The sequence below is a fragment of the Xenopus laevis genome, chromosome 7S (assembly GCF_017654675.1).
Source record: "Xenopus laevis strain J_2021 chromosome 7S, Xenopus_laevis_v10.1, whole genome shotgun sequence".
Lineage (NCBI taxonomy): Eukaryota > Metazoa > Chordata > Amphibia > Anura > Pipidae > Xenopus > Xenopus laevis.
In genome coordinates, this window is record NC_054384.1 from 15411090 (window position 1) to 15429033 (window position 17944).

General features: G+C 39.9%; 1 protein-coding gene across 1 annotated transcript; it reads right to left on the minus strand.

Annotated features, from left to right (window-relative positions):
• Window positions 1-2059: 2059 nt before the first annotated feature.
• Window positions 2060-17861, minus strand: bccip.S (BRCA2 and CDKN1A interacting protein S homeolog). Its single transcript, XM_018227403.2, has 7 exons — window positions 17712-17861; window positions 15694-15768; window positions 14631-14711; window positions 12880-12969; window positions 12315-12502; window positions 8798-8969; window positions 2060-2921 (listed from the first exon to the last, which is right to left on the minus strand). Exons 1-7 carry the CDS (start codon window positions 17859-17861, stop codon window positions 2751-2753), a joined length of 927 nt encoding a protein of 308 aa, XP_018082892.1. The 3' UTR covers window positions 2060-2750.
• Between the last annotated feature and the right edge of the window lie 83 nt (window positions 17862-17944).

Below are 17944 nucleotides of genomic sequence, written 5' to 3' on the forward strand. Positions count from 1 at the left end.
GGCCAACTTTGAAAGCATAAATTATTTGTTTGATTAGGCTTGTGGTTCAGTAAGTTTATGTTTATATTTAGTATACAAAATACAGCATTTCTAGCCTTATTCTATGTTAGACTTTACTTCCCCTTTAAAGGCCAACCTGAGCCATTAGAAAACATGTTTAGGAGCAGACGTACATGTTCAGCAGCCCATGTAGCAAAAGCCTTACAAAGCATATGTACAGAGTTGCATACACAACTGGCACACAGTGTAAAAGAAATGTTATGCTCCCGATACAAGTACAGCATTAGTTTATCAACACTTTCTGGGAGCTTGAGTTGCCCTAAGGACGCGGGTTATGCACAGTGGATCAATAGTGTGGTACAGAAAAAGTGATACACTTTAATCTTCTTGGGAATTTAAAACTTGATTTGCAATTCCGAGCTCTATGGAATAAAACCCTTGAAGGTTCTGTGATCTTAATAAAATATAGATTATCTTTCCCCTTGCAGCGGTGACATCTCTCTTCAGTGTGGAGGCATTGTGAAAGCCCATGCGTTTTTGTTCTCCCATTGCCACCCACGCTATTTGAGTCAAAGATCTGTGTGCTGAGCAACAGGGAACATTCTGCAAATTCATTTCCTAGAAGAATTGCTGCTCTGGGAGCTGAACCAAGGGACTTATTCTTAAGGGCAGCCAGTGCATATAAAATTAGCACAGAGGCACTGCAGAGAATTTGGGTTTCCAATTTCCCTTTAAAAAAAGTAAAGCAATGATGCTTCCTGCAGAGCAAAAGCACCAGTGTACTGGATTTGTACAGGGAGCTTCATGTGCAAACATGGCTGGGGGTTAAATATGAGGACTTGACTTGTTAACTTTTTAGTGACTGGTCTGACACACACTAACCAACAGAAGAGAGTTAGGCACCATCTTCTAAAATTGGGCATACCCAAACCCATATTAGCTACCTACAGTACATGGCCCCTCCAGAGCACCAGCTCATCCATACAGTATGTATATGGGGCCTTCTCAACCACCTGGTCAATAGATAAATGGACAAAAAGTGGCCAGATATCTATTGGGCAGGTTAGAAATCCTTTGGCAACTGATGCAGGTATAGTAGGAAGAGATGGTGCCTATAGTAACAGTGGGATAATAGTCTCTGGGAAGGGAGTGTGACTGTGGGATAGCAGGTATAGTAGGGAGAGATGGTGCCTATAGTAACAGTGGATAATAGTCTCTGGGAAGGGAGTGTGACTGTGGGATAGCAGGTATAGTAGGGAGAGATGGTGCCTATAGTAACAGTGGATAATAGTCTCTGGGAAGGGAGTGTGACTGTGGGATAGCAGGTATAGTAGGGAGAGATGGTGCCTATAGTAACAGTGGATAATAGTCTCTGGGAAGGGAGTGTGACTGTGGGATAACAGGTATAGTAGGGAGAGATGGTGCCTATAGTAACAGTGGGATAATAGTCTCTGGGAAGGGAGTCTGACTGTGGGATAGCAGGTATAGTAGGGAGAGATGGTGTCTATAGTAACAGTGGATAATAGTCTCTGGGAAGGGAGTGTGACTGTGGGATAGCAGGTATAGTAGGGAGAGATGGTGCCTATAGTAACAGTGGATAATAGTCTCTGGGAAGGGAGTGTGACTGTGGAATAGCAGGTATAGTAGGGAAAGATGGTGCCTATAGTAACAGTGGGATAATAGTCTCTGGGAAGGGAGTGTGACTGTGGGATAGCAGGTATAGTAGGGAGAGAGATGGTGCCTATAGTAACAGTGGGATAATAGTCTCTGAGAAGGGAGTGTGACTGTCTTAAAAAGATTTTTAACAAAGTTACAAGATGGTGACCCCCCATGGCCAACTTTGAAAGCATAAATCATTTGCTTGATTAGGCTTGTGGTGCAGTAAGTTCATGTTTAGTATACAAAATACAGCATTTCTAGCCTTATTCTATTTTAGACTTTACTTCCCCTTTAAAACTGCACGAGAGAGACTTTAATCTGGTTCAGTTACTCGTAGACTCAATTAGTAGATAGCATATTTGGGGTTGGTTCAGTTTAAATAATGAAGGATGACAGCTGATTGGTTGCAAGCCTTTATGTTACATTAAACATATAGTTTATCCTTCATACCTATGAAGTTTAAGCTACGGATTAATGGGGAAAAAATACATATTCATTAGGTTCATGGAGTTTGTTCCCCCCATACTACTTCAGCAACCTGACACCTAGTGAGACTAAAGAGCTCCTGCAGCAGCAGGACCAGACCCCAGACATCCCCCCAGAAGAGCCCAGAGAAGAGAAGTCTCTACATGATGCCATTGATGAAGGCGCTGCAGAACAAAGATGCTTTATATAATGACCTCGACTAATACAGAAGGAGTGCAATACGTGTCCCAAAGAAAAGGAAGACTTTAATGAACTTTTTTTTTTTTTGATAAGCCGATATTGCAGCAGAACAAAAACCTCAGATGTTGCAGAAATCTATTTAACGCCTTTTCTCCCCTCCATGTATCAAATACATTATATAGTGAACCCCTTTTGTTGTACTTTCTCCCTGTCAGGGACTGAGTGCCTGTGCTAAAGGGATCTTTTCTTTAATTACACTAATGAAATGTTCCAAAACCCTTTTGTGGTCTCACCGGAGCCGACAGCCAATACAAAAGATGAAATGAATGACTAAGACATGTTTATAAAAATTAATTAGTCTCTATGATGTTACCGGCAGTTGGGGCGCATAGTTCTATAAAACGCAGCTGTTCGGAGGGAACGGTTCACACAGAGAGGTATTCTTTGAACTTGTCCATGATTGAATTCATCCTGTCAGCAGGAACCAACATGGCTGTCCTCAAGGGTTTCATGGGCACGTCGGAAAAGGACCATCGGCCCCCCAGCTGCGTGTCGCTCTCCTCCTGCACAGAGTAGCTGAACTTCAGAAGGGCTTTCTGCGCATGAAAGAAAAGGGAAATGGATGGATGAGATGTTCATTCAGAAGGAGAGAGACGTTTCTCTTATAGCAGAGCATGAGCTAGCCTTCGCACTTTGCAACAAGACAATATATCTGCACTGAAGGGAACATAAAACATCCAAAATTAAATCTGCTGAAAGTGCTCTGCTGAGCACTTTGCAGTTCTTTTTCATTGTTATTTTTATAGGGCTTCTCCCTGTCTGACACAGCAAGCGGTTAAGTGAACATACAGGCAGCTTTTCCCAAATCCAAGTCACTCGGCAGATAAAGCACAACGTCTCATATTGGAGAGCTGGAGGGATGCAACACAGCTCTGCTTAACCCCCTTGTCTTATAGAACCACTGTCAATTTACATTTCTTAATACTAAAGCTATCTTGTCATTTTTTACTCCTCTCTAGATAAACTTTACTACCTTGGAGCAAATTTCCTTTAACATTGTCATATTGGCCCAATAAGACACAGGTGTGGTATCATTTATCCGGAAACCCATTATTCAGAAAGATCTGAATTACAGACAGGCTATATCCCATAGACTCCATTTTATCCAAATAATCCACATTTTTAAAAATGATTTCCTTTTTCTCTGCAATAATAAAACATTAGCTTGTACATGCATTATACTAAGATATAATTAAACCTTATTGGAAGCAAAACCAGCCTATTGGGTTTATTTAATGTTTACATGATTTCCTAGTAGACTTAAGGTATGAAGATCCAAATTACAGAAAGATTCCTTATCCAGAAAGCCCCAGGTCCAGAGTATACTGGATAACAGGTCCCATACCTGTACCAGGAACATTCCTGGTGGGCCCAGGTGTCAGACTATAAGCTCTTGTGAGCAAGGCCCTCTCATCCCATTTGGCTGTTAGAAATTAATATTTGACAAAGAGACTCTAATTAGGGCACACCAGGCATATCTCAACTCATTCTCCCCACTAGCAGATAGCTTTTTAATATTAAAATAAAACAATTTAAAAACAGAACCACAATCCTTTTCCTTAAAATACATGCCAACAGAACCCCCCACCCCCAAGCTTTATTTATTTATTTATTTTTGCTGGGGTCAGTGACCCAGTGACCTTAAAGGGGTTGTTACCTTTTGAGTTAATTTTCATACTATTAGGGAGGGATATTCTGAGACAATTTGCAATTGATTTTCATTTTTTATTATTTGTGGTTTTTGAGTTAGTTTTTTATTCAGTAGCTCTCCAGTTCAGCAATCTGGTTGCTAGGGTACAATTTACCCTGGCAACCATGTACTGATATTCATGGAATATGAATAGGAGAGGTCGGAATAGAAATAAGAGTAATAAAAAGCAGCAATAACTATACATGTATAGCATTAAAGAGCATTTGTTTTTAGATGGGGTCGGCGACCCCTGTTTGAAAGATGGAGTTAGAAGAAGGAACGTAATTTTTAAACTATAAAAAAAATAAACAATGAGGACCAACTGAAAAGTTGCTTAGAATTGGCCATTCCATATCATACTAAAAGTTAACATAGAGGTGAAACACCCCTGTAACAATCATGTTCAGTTGCTGGGTGAAAAAGGTTAAGAAAGCTAATACAGTTACGGGACCTGTTATCCAGAATGCTCGGGACCTGTGGCTTTCTGGAAAATGGATCTTTCCGTAATTTGGATCTTCATACCTGAAGTCTACTAGAGAATCATTTCAACATTAAATAAACCCAATAGTCTGGTTCTGATTCCAATAAGGATTAATTATAGCTCAGTTGGGATTAAGTACAAGCTACTGTTTTATTATTACAGAGAAAAAGGAAAAAAAATTTGGAATATTTGGATAAAATGGAGTCTGTGGGAGATAGCCATTGCGTAATTCGGAGCTTTATGGATAACAGGTTTCCGGATAACGGATCCCATACCTGTACTTTGAAAATCATAGAAGATGAAGAACAAAGTAAACCATAAAAATGCCATGTACAAAATACCAAAAGTTTATTTAAAAGTAAAGTTTCCCTTTAACAAAAGCCAAAGGGACACGTGCTCGGACCCCAACGAGCAAGAGCGGACAGGCAACTTTAAGATGTTAATAAAGAACCAGGGCACTTGTTGAAATCTCATATGTTTCCACGGGTCTGGCCAAGACAAAGTCATTAATAAGCTCTAATTATTACATTCCGTATCTGAAGTGCACGACTGAGGAGCCTTCATATCTATCAAGTTATCAGTGTGCACAACTAGGGAAGTCTACGATACATTGAAATATACAGATGCAGTTTTAATTAAATGAAATTGAGCGTGCAGTAAATGGACGAGATTCTCCTCTCACGGAAACATGCTGTTGTAAAGTGGATTTTATGCCTATATTAAAAGCCAGTTTAATGGTCTGGAATACTTCTCTATGGTTGAAAGGCAAAGTGAGATATTGCTATCATCCAGAGATAAAATGTAATGTTATTCCTGTTCAACTAATGCTGGAAACCCTGATGTCCTTGACAAGGTGTAATGTCCAGGCTCTCAAATCAGCCTTCTATGCTTTTATATATGTATTTTTAGAATAATATTATTAGGCTTATGTGTTATTAGGGGGTGCGGAGCAAGTATCTTTGTTATTGTGACCTTTGACAAGTCATGATATATCCATCTGCCTTGTAAACCAACACAAATTATACCCTCTACAAAAGGGATGTTGTAGCAATTATGGAAAAACTGCAACCAGTACAGCAGCAGAATTTTTAGCTTTCTCTGCATAACTCTGCTTCAGAGACGTTTTCGCTCACCACAGCTCTGCAGAATTGAGCAATACGCCTGTCCTTGTTCTACTCTTTAAAATTGGGGAAGAAAGAAGACGCACTCAGACGGTTTGATGCGGTGTACCCAAAGAACCTCCAGAAATGTATTTGTGCGGAGAACGAAAATTCAAACATTTGATTTTTTTGTACTCCACACAAATACATTTTTGGTGGTACTTCGAGTGAACAGTCTGAGTGCATCTTCTTTCTTCCCCAATTTCTGGTTAGCATTCTTGTCGAGTCACATTATCATAGGAAGATAGCACCAACTAGGAACCTTAAAAAACGTTTCAACAAACCGTGAGTGTATTTAACCCTAATTTAATTGCTTGTTCTACTCTCTGACCTACAGAACGCAGCTATACTGACCACCTCGCCTACCCCTGACCTACAGAATTCAGCTGTAATGACACTTTGCTTACCCTGACCTACAGACCTCAGCTATGTTGACCACCTTGCCTACCTCACGACCTACAGAACACAGTTTTACTCACCATTTTGCCTACCCCTGAAAAATATCCATGCTACTTTTATTGTAATGGCATTTTTGTCTGTTGACTGCTCTCCGCCACTATGATTCTCAGTCCAGACCTCTTCCATAAGATCAGATCATACCCAACCCAGCACCCCCCAACATTATCCTATTGAAGGAATACAGTTGGCCATACACTGGAAGGATTACCGGCTTTGTGTGTATTCATCTACCATGGTTCGACAGATCTATCTGAAGAAGGTGCAATTGGTTGGTCGACTTTAAAGGAACATTTAAAAAAATAACCGGGTTAGGGTTACAATCTGCAGCAGACGTACTTTCTGCCGAAAACGTATTTAAGTGAATGGGAGCTACAAGAGGTGCGCTTTTCATGTGGCTGAAATATAGTATGACTGACAGAAGAGGTAGGGAGGGTTATGGTTACAAAGACAGTGTCGCTCCAGGCACGGCTGAATTTCAAACAAAGCTATAAGCACCTTTACAGGAGCAATGAAATCAAGAGTTACTGTGTCTTTATAAGTCCCCCGTCTAGCTGACGCTACAGACTTACACCTTAGTCAGTTGTTCATGAACACTCATAAAGAAGAAATAATACCCTACAAGTGCCGTCAGCTTGAAATGATCCTCAAAACTTGGCTCGCTTTTTAGTGGCGTGCTCAGTCCAGAGAGGAACAGAGAGCCGGCACTGCAGATAAATAGAGTTAGCATTTCAGGCACACACTGGAACAAAGAACCTCTCCATTCCACTAACGACAGTTAATTAACAAGAATGGCATATTCAGCATGAAGAAAGGAATCTGAATGAAAATGCCCAGGGCTTAATAAAGAAAATGAGTTGCTGGCTAAGCAATAAGAAAGTTTTCGTTAGATATATGGACTGCACCACACAGTCCTTCTAAGTGGACTCTTGTATTGTACAACCATAATAACTGGAGTCTCTTCTAGAACCAGGCAGACCAAACAATCTACTTAAGCGATTGAAGGGAAAAGAACCTTCCCATAAGTGTCGCTCAACCCAAATATTCCTTGATTCCAATTCCCAGCGCTCAGGTTAAAAGGGTTGTTCACCTTTGAGTTAACCGTTAGTATGATGTAGAGAGAGTGATATTATGAGACAATTTGCAATTGGTCTTCATTTTCTATTATTTATGCTTTTCCAGTTTTTTAGCTTTTTATTCAGCAGCTGTCCAGTTTGCAATTTCAGCACTTTCTAGTTGCTAGTAGGTCAAATTCCCCTAGCAACCATGCGTCAATATGAATAAGTGACTGGAATATGAATAGGAGAGGGCCTGTATAGAAAGATGAGTAGCAATAACAGTAGATTTGTACGCTTACAGAGCATTTGTTTTTTTAGATGAGGTCAGTGACCCCCCCCCCGAGTGATAAATAATTAAATAATTGCAGACTTGCTTAGAACTGACCATTCTAAAAAATGCTTTACGTTAACTTCATCCCAGTGCAACGTTAACTATGTGTAACAATCTCCACCTTATTGCTGCCTGTCTTAAGGTGGCCATACACAGGGAGATCCGCCCTTTTGCGATGTCGCCAAACGAGCGTATCTTTCCCCGATATGCCCACATTGAGGTGGGTGATATCGGGCTGATCCGATCGTGTGCCCTACGGCCAAACGATGGGATCAGAATGGAGGCAATACCAGCGGTCGGATCGCGGGACCGCATCAACGAACAGTTGCGCCAACGGGATTTTTTTTACCTTGCCCGATCGACAACTGGCTGACATTCGGCCAGATATCGATCAGGGAAGCACGTTGGAGGGCCCCACACACGGGCCAATAAGATGCCGGTCTGTCGGCAGCTTTTATCTGCCCGTTTATGGGGGCCTTAAAGGAGAACTAAACCCTAAAAATGGATATGGCAAAAAATACCATATTTTATATACTACACTTATTGCACCAGCCTAACGTTTCAGCTTGTCAATAGCAGCAATGATCCAGGACTTCAAACTTGTCACAGGGGGTCACCATCTTGGAAAGTGTCTGTGACACTCACATGCTCGGTGGGCTCTGAGCAGCTGTTGAGAAGCTAAGCTTAGGGGTCGTCACTAATTATCCAGCAGAAAATTAGGTTGGTCTATAATATAAGCGGACGCTACAGGGCTGATTATTACATTATTGCACTGGTTTCTGTGCTGCCATGTAGTAATTATCTGTATTAATTACTAATCAGCCTTATATTGTGACATTTCTATTCTATGTGTACTGTATATTGTGAGTGGGTCCCTAAGCTCAGTAAGTGACAGCAGCACAGAGCATATGCAGTGAATCAGCAGAAAAGAAGATGGGGAGCTACTGGGGCATCTTTGGAGACACAGATCTTTACTGCTAAAGGGCTGTGGTTGCCTTGGGCTGGTACAGAAGCCCAAAATATAATTTACAACATTTCTAGCTGATTCTTTAGTTAAGCTTTAGTTCTCCTTTAACGCATAAAAAATGATGGGCTGTTCTGACATAGGTGACAAGACAAAATAATATTTCTTGCTTTCAACACAATTCATATTCATTTGGCATACGTTGAATAAGACCTGCATTGTGTCTCTTCCTTTTGGAATACCCATCCCCCCCCCCATCAGTTTCCCTTTACCTCATAGAAAAACTCATCTTCTGCATTGGCAAACATCAGCTCCTCCTTGGCTTGGGAGCCAACTCTCCCCTTGGATGTTTTCGCCGCTTCCATGAAGGTTTTGCTTAGAATTAAATAGTAATAACACTTCTCACATGGTTTATTGGTTCTCTGAGTATCTGCCAACTCTTTCCTGTTTAAAAAAATAAAATACAAGGTGCCTAAATATACCACAAAAGCAGTTATTTCTTTGGTCACAGTTACTATAATCACCAGTAGCACACAGAGCATGTTAACATATCCGAAATATATTTGCAGAAACACTGTACCAAGACGTGACTCCTAATTCCACCCACTCGACAGAAATCAGTCAAAGTCAGTTCACACTGAGCCAAGTCCGTTATAAAAACACGGATTAGTATTAATAATTCCCCCGCAGTTTCTGTAAGGGACTCATTTACAGATCGGTTCTTCAGAAAGTTCCTTTTTATTAAAAAGGTGGGATTTTTTCTTTTAGAGGAAATTTAACCATGAAACTATTTTCTATGAAATCAGCAGTGTCCCAACCAACCAAAAAGTGCAGTTGGTAAGTAGATAAGAGAAAATCAATTTCAGCTCAAAAAGAAGACACGATGGGCACCCAGTAGGTGCATGGGTATCAGTGGAGCAAATCAAGGTTCGGATGAATCCATTCATAATAGAACCTGAGGGGCACATTCTACATTTTGAAAAGATGATACTGTGCACAAAGAAGAGACCTAAACTTCTCAGAGAGCTTGTTTCCACCGCTTTAAGAGAACCATGTTTTTGGCCTATTTGATCATTTGTGTAGCGGGTCATGGTTGGCTGATCTGTTCATTCAGCTCTTTGATTCCGTAAGGGGAAGGGTTCTCCCTTGAGATGTCAGTCTTTTCCATACTGATATGTTGTAATTCCTTTCAAGTACTAAAACCAAGGGCTTGGCTGTTCCTTGGAAGCATTTTATTCAAAAGTTATTGCTATTTTAAAGGGGGAACTATCACGAAAATTTGATATTAGCTCCAACATACTGAAATAAGAAACGTTCTAAATACAATCAATTCAAAATTCTGTACAATTTCTGAAATCAAGTTTATCTTCACCATCTCAGCATCTGTTTCTCTTCATTTTGTCTTCAGGAGTTGGATGTCAGATGAAAGATCCAATATATCTTATAGGGAGGCTCCTTTTGCCTAGAAGATGTATTAGAGCTCACTCTATCATCATCATTTATTTATATAGCGCTGTCAAGATACGCAGGGCTTTATTTAAAATAACCAGACATCATGTCTCTCTACATGCAGAATTTGTGCAAAAGGCAGTTATTTTGTTAGATTTTGTTTGTACTTGAATCAGTTATTTGAGTGAGCTCTGCTAGGAAAGGGAGCCCCCCTTTAAGATATATTGGATCATTCATCTGATACCCAACTGCTGCATGAAGACAGAATGAAGAAAAACAGACGCTGAGAGAGGAATAGTGAATGCAAACCTGATTATTTCAGAAAGAATGCATCATTTTTAAATGCATATTTGTGGCGCATAACCAGTTGCAGTAGAAGGAAATAAATGAAAATCCTAAACAGGTGCTTTTCAGCCAATTAAATTCCCGTGACATTTAGAAATGTTCTTCTCCAGCCTGCGTTACTTTATTATATAACCATGGCTGATATCAGTGTTATTTATTTCTAATGTCCTATTAAGCTTGTCTTGGCACATACTGTAAGGGGGTTTCTCATCACTTATGCTGTAGTCGTAACCAGACTTAACGCTCTTGTTTTAGTCAACATATTAGTTATTGTCGCCTATCCTAAGGCGAGACGCTAATTTCAAGCCTGCTTATCAGCGTGTCTTGCAAGGCTAAGCCATTTCCAATTTATAGCTTGTATATTTAATAAGGAATTTGCCCGGTTATATACAACACATTTCACACTTTCAAGCCCGAAATATGAGAAAATGTTTCTCCTTTATATTCTGGCACATTCAGTTTTAACCCTTTTTTGGGCGACACTGTTGTGAGATTTAACTTGGATTTAGAAGAACTACAGCTCACCACTCTAAACCTACACTCCAAGATGCATTTGGTGAGGGTATATGCACCATGCCTTAGGCTTAAGATGGCCATGGACGCAAAGATTTGATCGCACGAATCTCCGTTTCGTATGATTTTCGGGGCCGCGTGTGGAGTGTCCCGACATTTTTCGTGGGATGCCGATCGGTCGTTCAGTTGATCGGACAGTTTAGAAAATTTCTGTCGGCTACCGATAATATCTCTGCATGTATTGCCGATCTGACCATATCAGTGGGAGACTGTCAACAGCTTTTGTCAGACATAACTTTCGTAAGATTGGTGTCAGGGGCAGAACATTGTCTGATCTGTTCTTTTACTACTTTATTTGATCTGAATGATTAGTGGCAGGTCGGGAGATGGCACCGAACGTTTTTTCATCCGATATGAAGGTAAATCTGCACGTCTATGGTCAGCTTTAGAGGTGGAGAAACAGCATCAGTGGAGTTGCTCACAGGCTATATATTAATAAGCATAAGGCTGATAGCTTGTGGAATAGTGGAAACAGATTTTTAACTAGGAACTGCACTTACCGTTAAAAGGAGTGTTTCACCTTTAAGTTAACTTTTGGTATGGTATAGAATGACTAATTCTAAGCAACTTTTTAACTGGCCTTCATTTTTTCTTTTTTTATAGTTTTTGAATTATTTTTATAGTTTTTTTCAAAATGAATCAGTTAATAGTGCTGCTCCAGCAAAATTCTGCACTGAAATCCATTTCTCAAAAGAGCAAACAGATTTTTTTATATTCAATTTTGAAATCTGACATGGGGCTAGATATATTGTCAATTTCCCAGCTGCCCCAAGTCATGTGACTTGTGCTCTGATAAACTTCAGTCACTCTTTACTGCTGTACTGCAAGTTGGAGTGATATCACCCCCTCCCTTTTCCCCCCAGCAGCCAAACAAAAGAACCATGGGAAGGTAACCAGATAGCAGCTCCCTAACACAAGATAACAGCTGCCTGGTAGATCTAAGAACAACACTCCTATGCTGGTTAATGAAAGGCCAATAATTGGAGAAGCACAGTGACAGGCAGGTAGGCAAGGATCAATGCAGTTCTCCACCAATAGGATTTGTAAACCTGTCTGATAGTTATCTGGCTCATCCCTGGCAAGATATTGGTTATGCAGGCTGTCAGTTTGTGGCAATACACAAGACAATGATCTGCAGACTCTGCTTGGAAGGGCAGAGTCTTCAGTTCATAAGCCTAAGTTGATAACACACATTTATAGCAAACTGCTAATACATGGACTGATATCTCCCATACTGCAAAGGACACTAAAAAATGCCATTGCCATAAAAGCAAGAAATAAATCTTGTTTTTCTACCAATCATATCAACCTCGTTGCCACATTTCCACTACTTTTCAGTTCTTTCAACACATGTACATTTAAATAACATCTCTGATGCCCCCTGGAGGTGGGGAAGGCACATTTGGGGGGGAATATGCTTACTGGAGCTGCTGATGCATGGGTAGAGCAATCTGTGCAGGTACATTAATGAATCTCTCGCTGAGGAGGAAACCCACAGGCTTGCTGTTGTCGTTTAGAACTTTGTCAAACTGTTCAACCAAGCTCTGTTCACAGTTTTCCTCGCAGCGGCTCAAAATCAGCTCTTTAATTTGTTCCACGCACGCTGTGCCCTGAAAGAACAAACAGAACAATTGTAATAGGCACTTGGGATTGTGTTATGCCAGGAGTCTTGTGGCACAATTTGGGGAAAACATAGCAGCAAGGGAAGGTTCTGTGCTTTTGATAAACAAAGGGAAACTGGGTGTAAATAGTGGATGGAAGCACTCCTTTATATAGAGAATACATTACCCTGCAAATAACAGGTTTAGCAACTGTTCAATGTATTTTCTGTGCACAATCCACAACAAACAGGGTATCAACTGGGGATGAAATATATATAGGGATTAAACCTTGCAATTAACACAAATTTAATGTACTGTATTCGCAACAATCTATACCAGCTTGTCAATATACATAAGACAGTTATTTTGTTTCCTCTTGGACATACCTTTCTCTCATTTAGATTCACAAGACTTATGAAGCCAAAGACATCATCTTCGTCATCGTCATCATCACTATCCTCCTGACCCTCAGCTTGCTGCAAATTACATTGGATAAAATTGACTTGAATGCAGCAAACAAAGGGGCAAAACATTGCGCACATGGACCCAGCAGAATGGCACAATATCATTTAGCACTTTTTATTATTATTTTAAAGGACAAGGAAAGTCTAAAATAGAATAAGGCTAGAAATGCTGTATTTTGTATACTAAATATAAACATGAACTTACTTGCACCACAAGCCTAATCAAACATAATTTATGCTTTCAAAGTTGGATACAGGGGGTCACCATCTTGTAACTTTGTTAAACATCTTTGCAAGACTAAGACTAAGTGCACATGCTCAGTGTGGTCTGGGCTGCTTAGGGATCGTCATAAACAAAGCTGCTTGAGTTCTGCATGGCTGGGAAGTAAGGCGGGGGCTCCCCCTGCTGTTCATAAGTATGATTGTTTCCCTGCAGAGTAGTTAGGGACCGTCTGACAATTCCTATCCACAGCAGTAAATGAAGGGAGAATTTCACTGCATACAGTCAGGTTTTTATAATAACGGTACACATTTTTTAATTTAAGTATATTGGAGATAGGTTTCTTTTTCATTAAAGAAAGTAAAAATGGGATTTTATTTTTTTGCCTTTCCTTGTCTTTTAAAGTATAAACAAAAGGTCTGTTGTCATTATATAATGAATACTTCATTGAAAATGTTAATATAATTTCCTTTAAAATTAGTTCAGGTTTCATACATGTATATCCATTCTACGGTCTGTGCATCCATTTATTATGCCTCAACCAAACCTTTTTCTCATTCACTCTCCACTATTAAATCATCCACAGGCATTAAATGCAGTAGTGTAGTAATTAATAATAATAAGCCATGTATATAAAAACCGCACAATTCGGCTGTGTCTTGTGAGACCGAATTTCTGATGAGAGTATATCAACAATCACCTGCCATTAAGTAAGACAGTGCACTTCTGTTGGATGCAAGAAAGATAAAAAGTCAGGACAGAAAGGGTTGTGACAATCCAAAAACAACCATAAATGTAATTATACGGAGCTGTATTGAGCTATAAAAGCTACACCTCCATAGATATTCCTCTGTACAGGTATGGGACCGATTATCCAGAATCCTCTGTACCTGGGGCTTTCCGGGTAATGGATCTTTCCATAATTTGGATCTTCATACTACTAGAAAATCATGTAAACGTTAAAATAGGCTGGTTTTGCTTCCAATAAGGATTAATTATATCTTAGTTTGGATCAAGTACAATCTACTGTTTTTATTATTACAGAGAAAAAGGAAATCATTTTTAAAAATTTGGATTATTTGAATATAATGGAGTCTATGGGAGATGGCCTTTCTGTAATTTGGAACTTTCTGGATAACGAGTTTCCAGATAATGGATCCCATACCTGTATTAGTACAAGTATAAGGCTATACTGGGAATGAAATAATAAATACGATTATATTAATATTTGCATTTCTTGAAATAGAAGGTAAACCATACATACACAAGGCTATATTTTAAACCTAGACTTGGGATCAGCCAGTGTAAAATGTAAAAGGCCACAAGTTCATGTTTAAATGTCTCAGAATTGAAACACTGTTTATAATCCATTGCACAGTTGAACCTGAGTCCAGAAAATGTTCCCCATCACATGTCAGATTGATCCAATGAAAGGAGGATGCGAGTAATTTACCTTAATAGCGCTGCCGATGTGATTCTGTTGAATAAGGAGGTCTGTTAGCTCGGAGATATTCACATGGGCTTTCAGGAACAACTTGAATGGTTGGAAGAGACAGACATAGGAAATGGTCAGTTTTTCAGATGAAACAGTATCAGGGTAAAGCAAATCATTCTGGCAATGCAGTTAGAGGCACAAATGTATGATTTCCTGATTAATAATCTCTTAAAATAAAATGGATAGCACATCACAAGTCCTATAGCTGTAAGTAAAGATAAAATGACCCGGCAGAAATGATTTTCTAAATGCCTTTAGTCTTTAAAGGGATTCTGTCATGATTTTTATGATGTAGGTTTTATTTCTAAATTACACTGTTTACACTGCAAATAAGTCACTCTACAATATAAAATTTAATTCCTTAATATGGCAGCAGCCACATGCACTATGAATTGAAAACCATTTAGCTTTCATGTGCCATGAACATGTAAAATATATGTCTAATCAGAGAGTTGGGAACTAAAGGATCATGGGAGCAGAGGCTTTAGCTTGCAGACAGTTCAAACTTGTATAAAAGATATATCAACAACAAGAAACTACAAAAGGAGATGGTGCATCCAACCTATATGAGCAATACTGAAATAAATGCAATATCATAAATAGAGTGTGAATTGGGAGGATATACTCACAGTTCACCCCAGTCCAAGGGTGCATATACATAATGCCAAGAGCGCGAGTTCCTCCAAAAATAGATCAAGCAGCAAGTAAAAAAAATACAAAATACATGGCCTAATGCATTTCATGCCTGTTGGAGCACTTACTCATAGGCTATGAGTAAGTGCCCCAACAGGCACGAAACGCGTTAGGCCATGTCCTAATAACCTTTTTTTTTGTTCTGTTTTTATCTGCTGCTTGATCTATTTTTGGAGGAACTCACACTCTTGGCCTTGTTGTTATATATCAACAGCAATGGCTTGGGTTGAGTGTCCTTCTAAGTGCCTCTGGGAAAATATCCCTGTGACAACGGGTCACTAATGCCCAGACGAAATATAAAACTATGCAGAGACAGACTCAATCTTACCTGCTTGAGCAGCTTTTTGATGCCTTCAAAATCAGTGTCAGACATTGTGTAGGCTTCAAAGTCTACATTAACTTCCTACAAACAGAAAAATTATTAATTTCAACTCCACAAAATCCACATACACTACAGTTACAGTATGGAAATACGACAGCAGACTTATATCCATAAATAGTGACACAATCATTTAAACCATTTATTCGTTGACAAAGGCAACAATTATAAGTATTTTCAATGCATTAATTACTGCTCACGAGCTGTCAGTGGCTGTCTTGCACCACTACTGATATCATGGCAGCCCAGTGACATAACAGGTAGGGTTTACAACCATTGGGTGGGCTTCTGGCCATGTTTTTGCACTTTACACTGCTCCCTCCCCTAAAATTTGCATCTATAGATGCAACTTTCTAGAGTTCTATAACTGGAAGCATTGCATAATGGAGGGGTTGTTGCTTCATGGTTACACTAGCAGAAAGTCAAATTCCAATTTGGGAATTTCGGCTCTTGAAGTTACCAGGACGGTCTTTTTGCTGCCCCAGGATACAATATTTGGTAAGTGGCAATGTTACTTCACAGGAGGACTAGATAAGATAGATAATTAGAAACTGTTCCATTTATCATTGGTTTAGAAACATCAGTGTGTGTCTTATGTTAGCCATAGCCTTAAAGGAATTCTGTCATGATTTTTATGATGTATTTTTTATTTCTAAATTACACGGTTTACACTGCAAATAATTCACTCTACAATATAAAATGTCATTCCTGAACCAGCAAGTGTATTTATTTAGTTGTAATATAGGTGTGTAGGTGCATCATTTTGCCTGGTCATGTTCTTTCAGAAAGAGCCAGCACTTTAGGATGGAACTGCTTTCTGGCAGGCTGTTGTTTCTCCTACTCTATGTAACAATGTGTCGCAGTGGGACCTGGATTTTACTAATGAGTGCTGTTCATATATCTAGGGAGCTGCTATCTTTTTATCTTCCCATTGTTCTGCTGTTAAGGATGCTGGGCGGTGGAAGGGGGGGTGCTATCACTCCAACTTGCAGTACAGCATTAAAGAGTGACTGAAGTTTATCAGAGCACAAGTCACATGGCTGGGGGCAGCTGGGAAACTGTCAATATGTCTAGCCCAGGGGTGTCCAACCATTTGGCTTCCCTGGGCCACATTGGAAAAAGAAAAATTGTCTGGGGCCACACATGAAATACACAAACACTTTTGATTTGTAAAAGTAAAGAAAATACACAGAAAAGAACTACAATACCAGTATAACCAGATGGAACTACACACAAACATGGGACACCTGGATATTAAATGTAATTATTATATTATTATGACGTTTCCTCAGGAACTATGCGTTTCAAGCTGGGCCGCATTCATATCCAAATTTAAATATAAAAAAATCTGTCTGCTCTTTTGAGAAATGGATTTCAGTGCAGATTTCTGCTGGAGCAGCACTATTAACTGAATTAAAGCATTTTGGAAAAAAAAAATTCCCATGACAGTATCCCTTTAAAAGCAAGTTATGGCCTGATACAGGGGTCCCAAACTTTTTACCCATGAGCCCCACTCAAGTATAAAATAATGTTGGAGAGCAACACAAACATGCAAAAAGTTCCAGGGGATTTCAAATAAGGGCTGTAATTGGATATTGGTAACACCTATGTGACTTGCAGCCAACAGGAGGCTCTGATTGGCAGTATACATGTTTTTATACAACTAAAGCTTGTCTTTAAGTCTGCAATTCAAAATGGGAGCAACATCCAAGCGGTCAAAGAGCAACATGCTGCTCACAAGCTACTGATTGGGGATCACTGGCCTGATATATCGGCCTGTCTTGTGCAGGGCCCCGCATTCTGTACAACTCTCCTCATCGCCCACCCGTTTTCTAGCTGTCACTAGACTACTGATATCAGCAGGGCAATGCTGGGAGATGCAGTTCTAAAACAATCTTGGTGCCACATGGCAAGGTTCTGTCCATCCCCCATCGTCACGCACGATTCCGCTGTCCATTTCACTCTACCTCGTTCACTTCTTCCTCTTCCTCCGATTCATCTTCTTCAATGTCATCGGATTCTTCTGAATCGTCGTCTTCCATGTCACCCTCATCTTCTTCGTGCTTCTCCGGCAGCTGCTCGGTCTCCAGCGCCCTCCGCTTTGCGTTAGAAGCCATTACGCCTGCCTTTCCCTAAGCAGCGTGCGTGAACGCGGAAGTAAACAGGAAGCTCGTCGGGCTGTACCATCTGAACTAGTGGG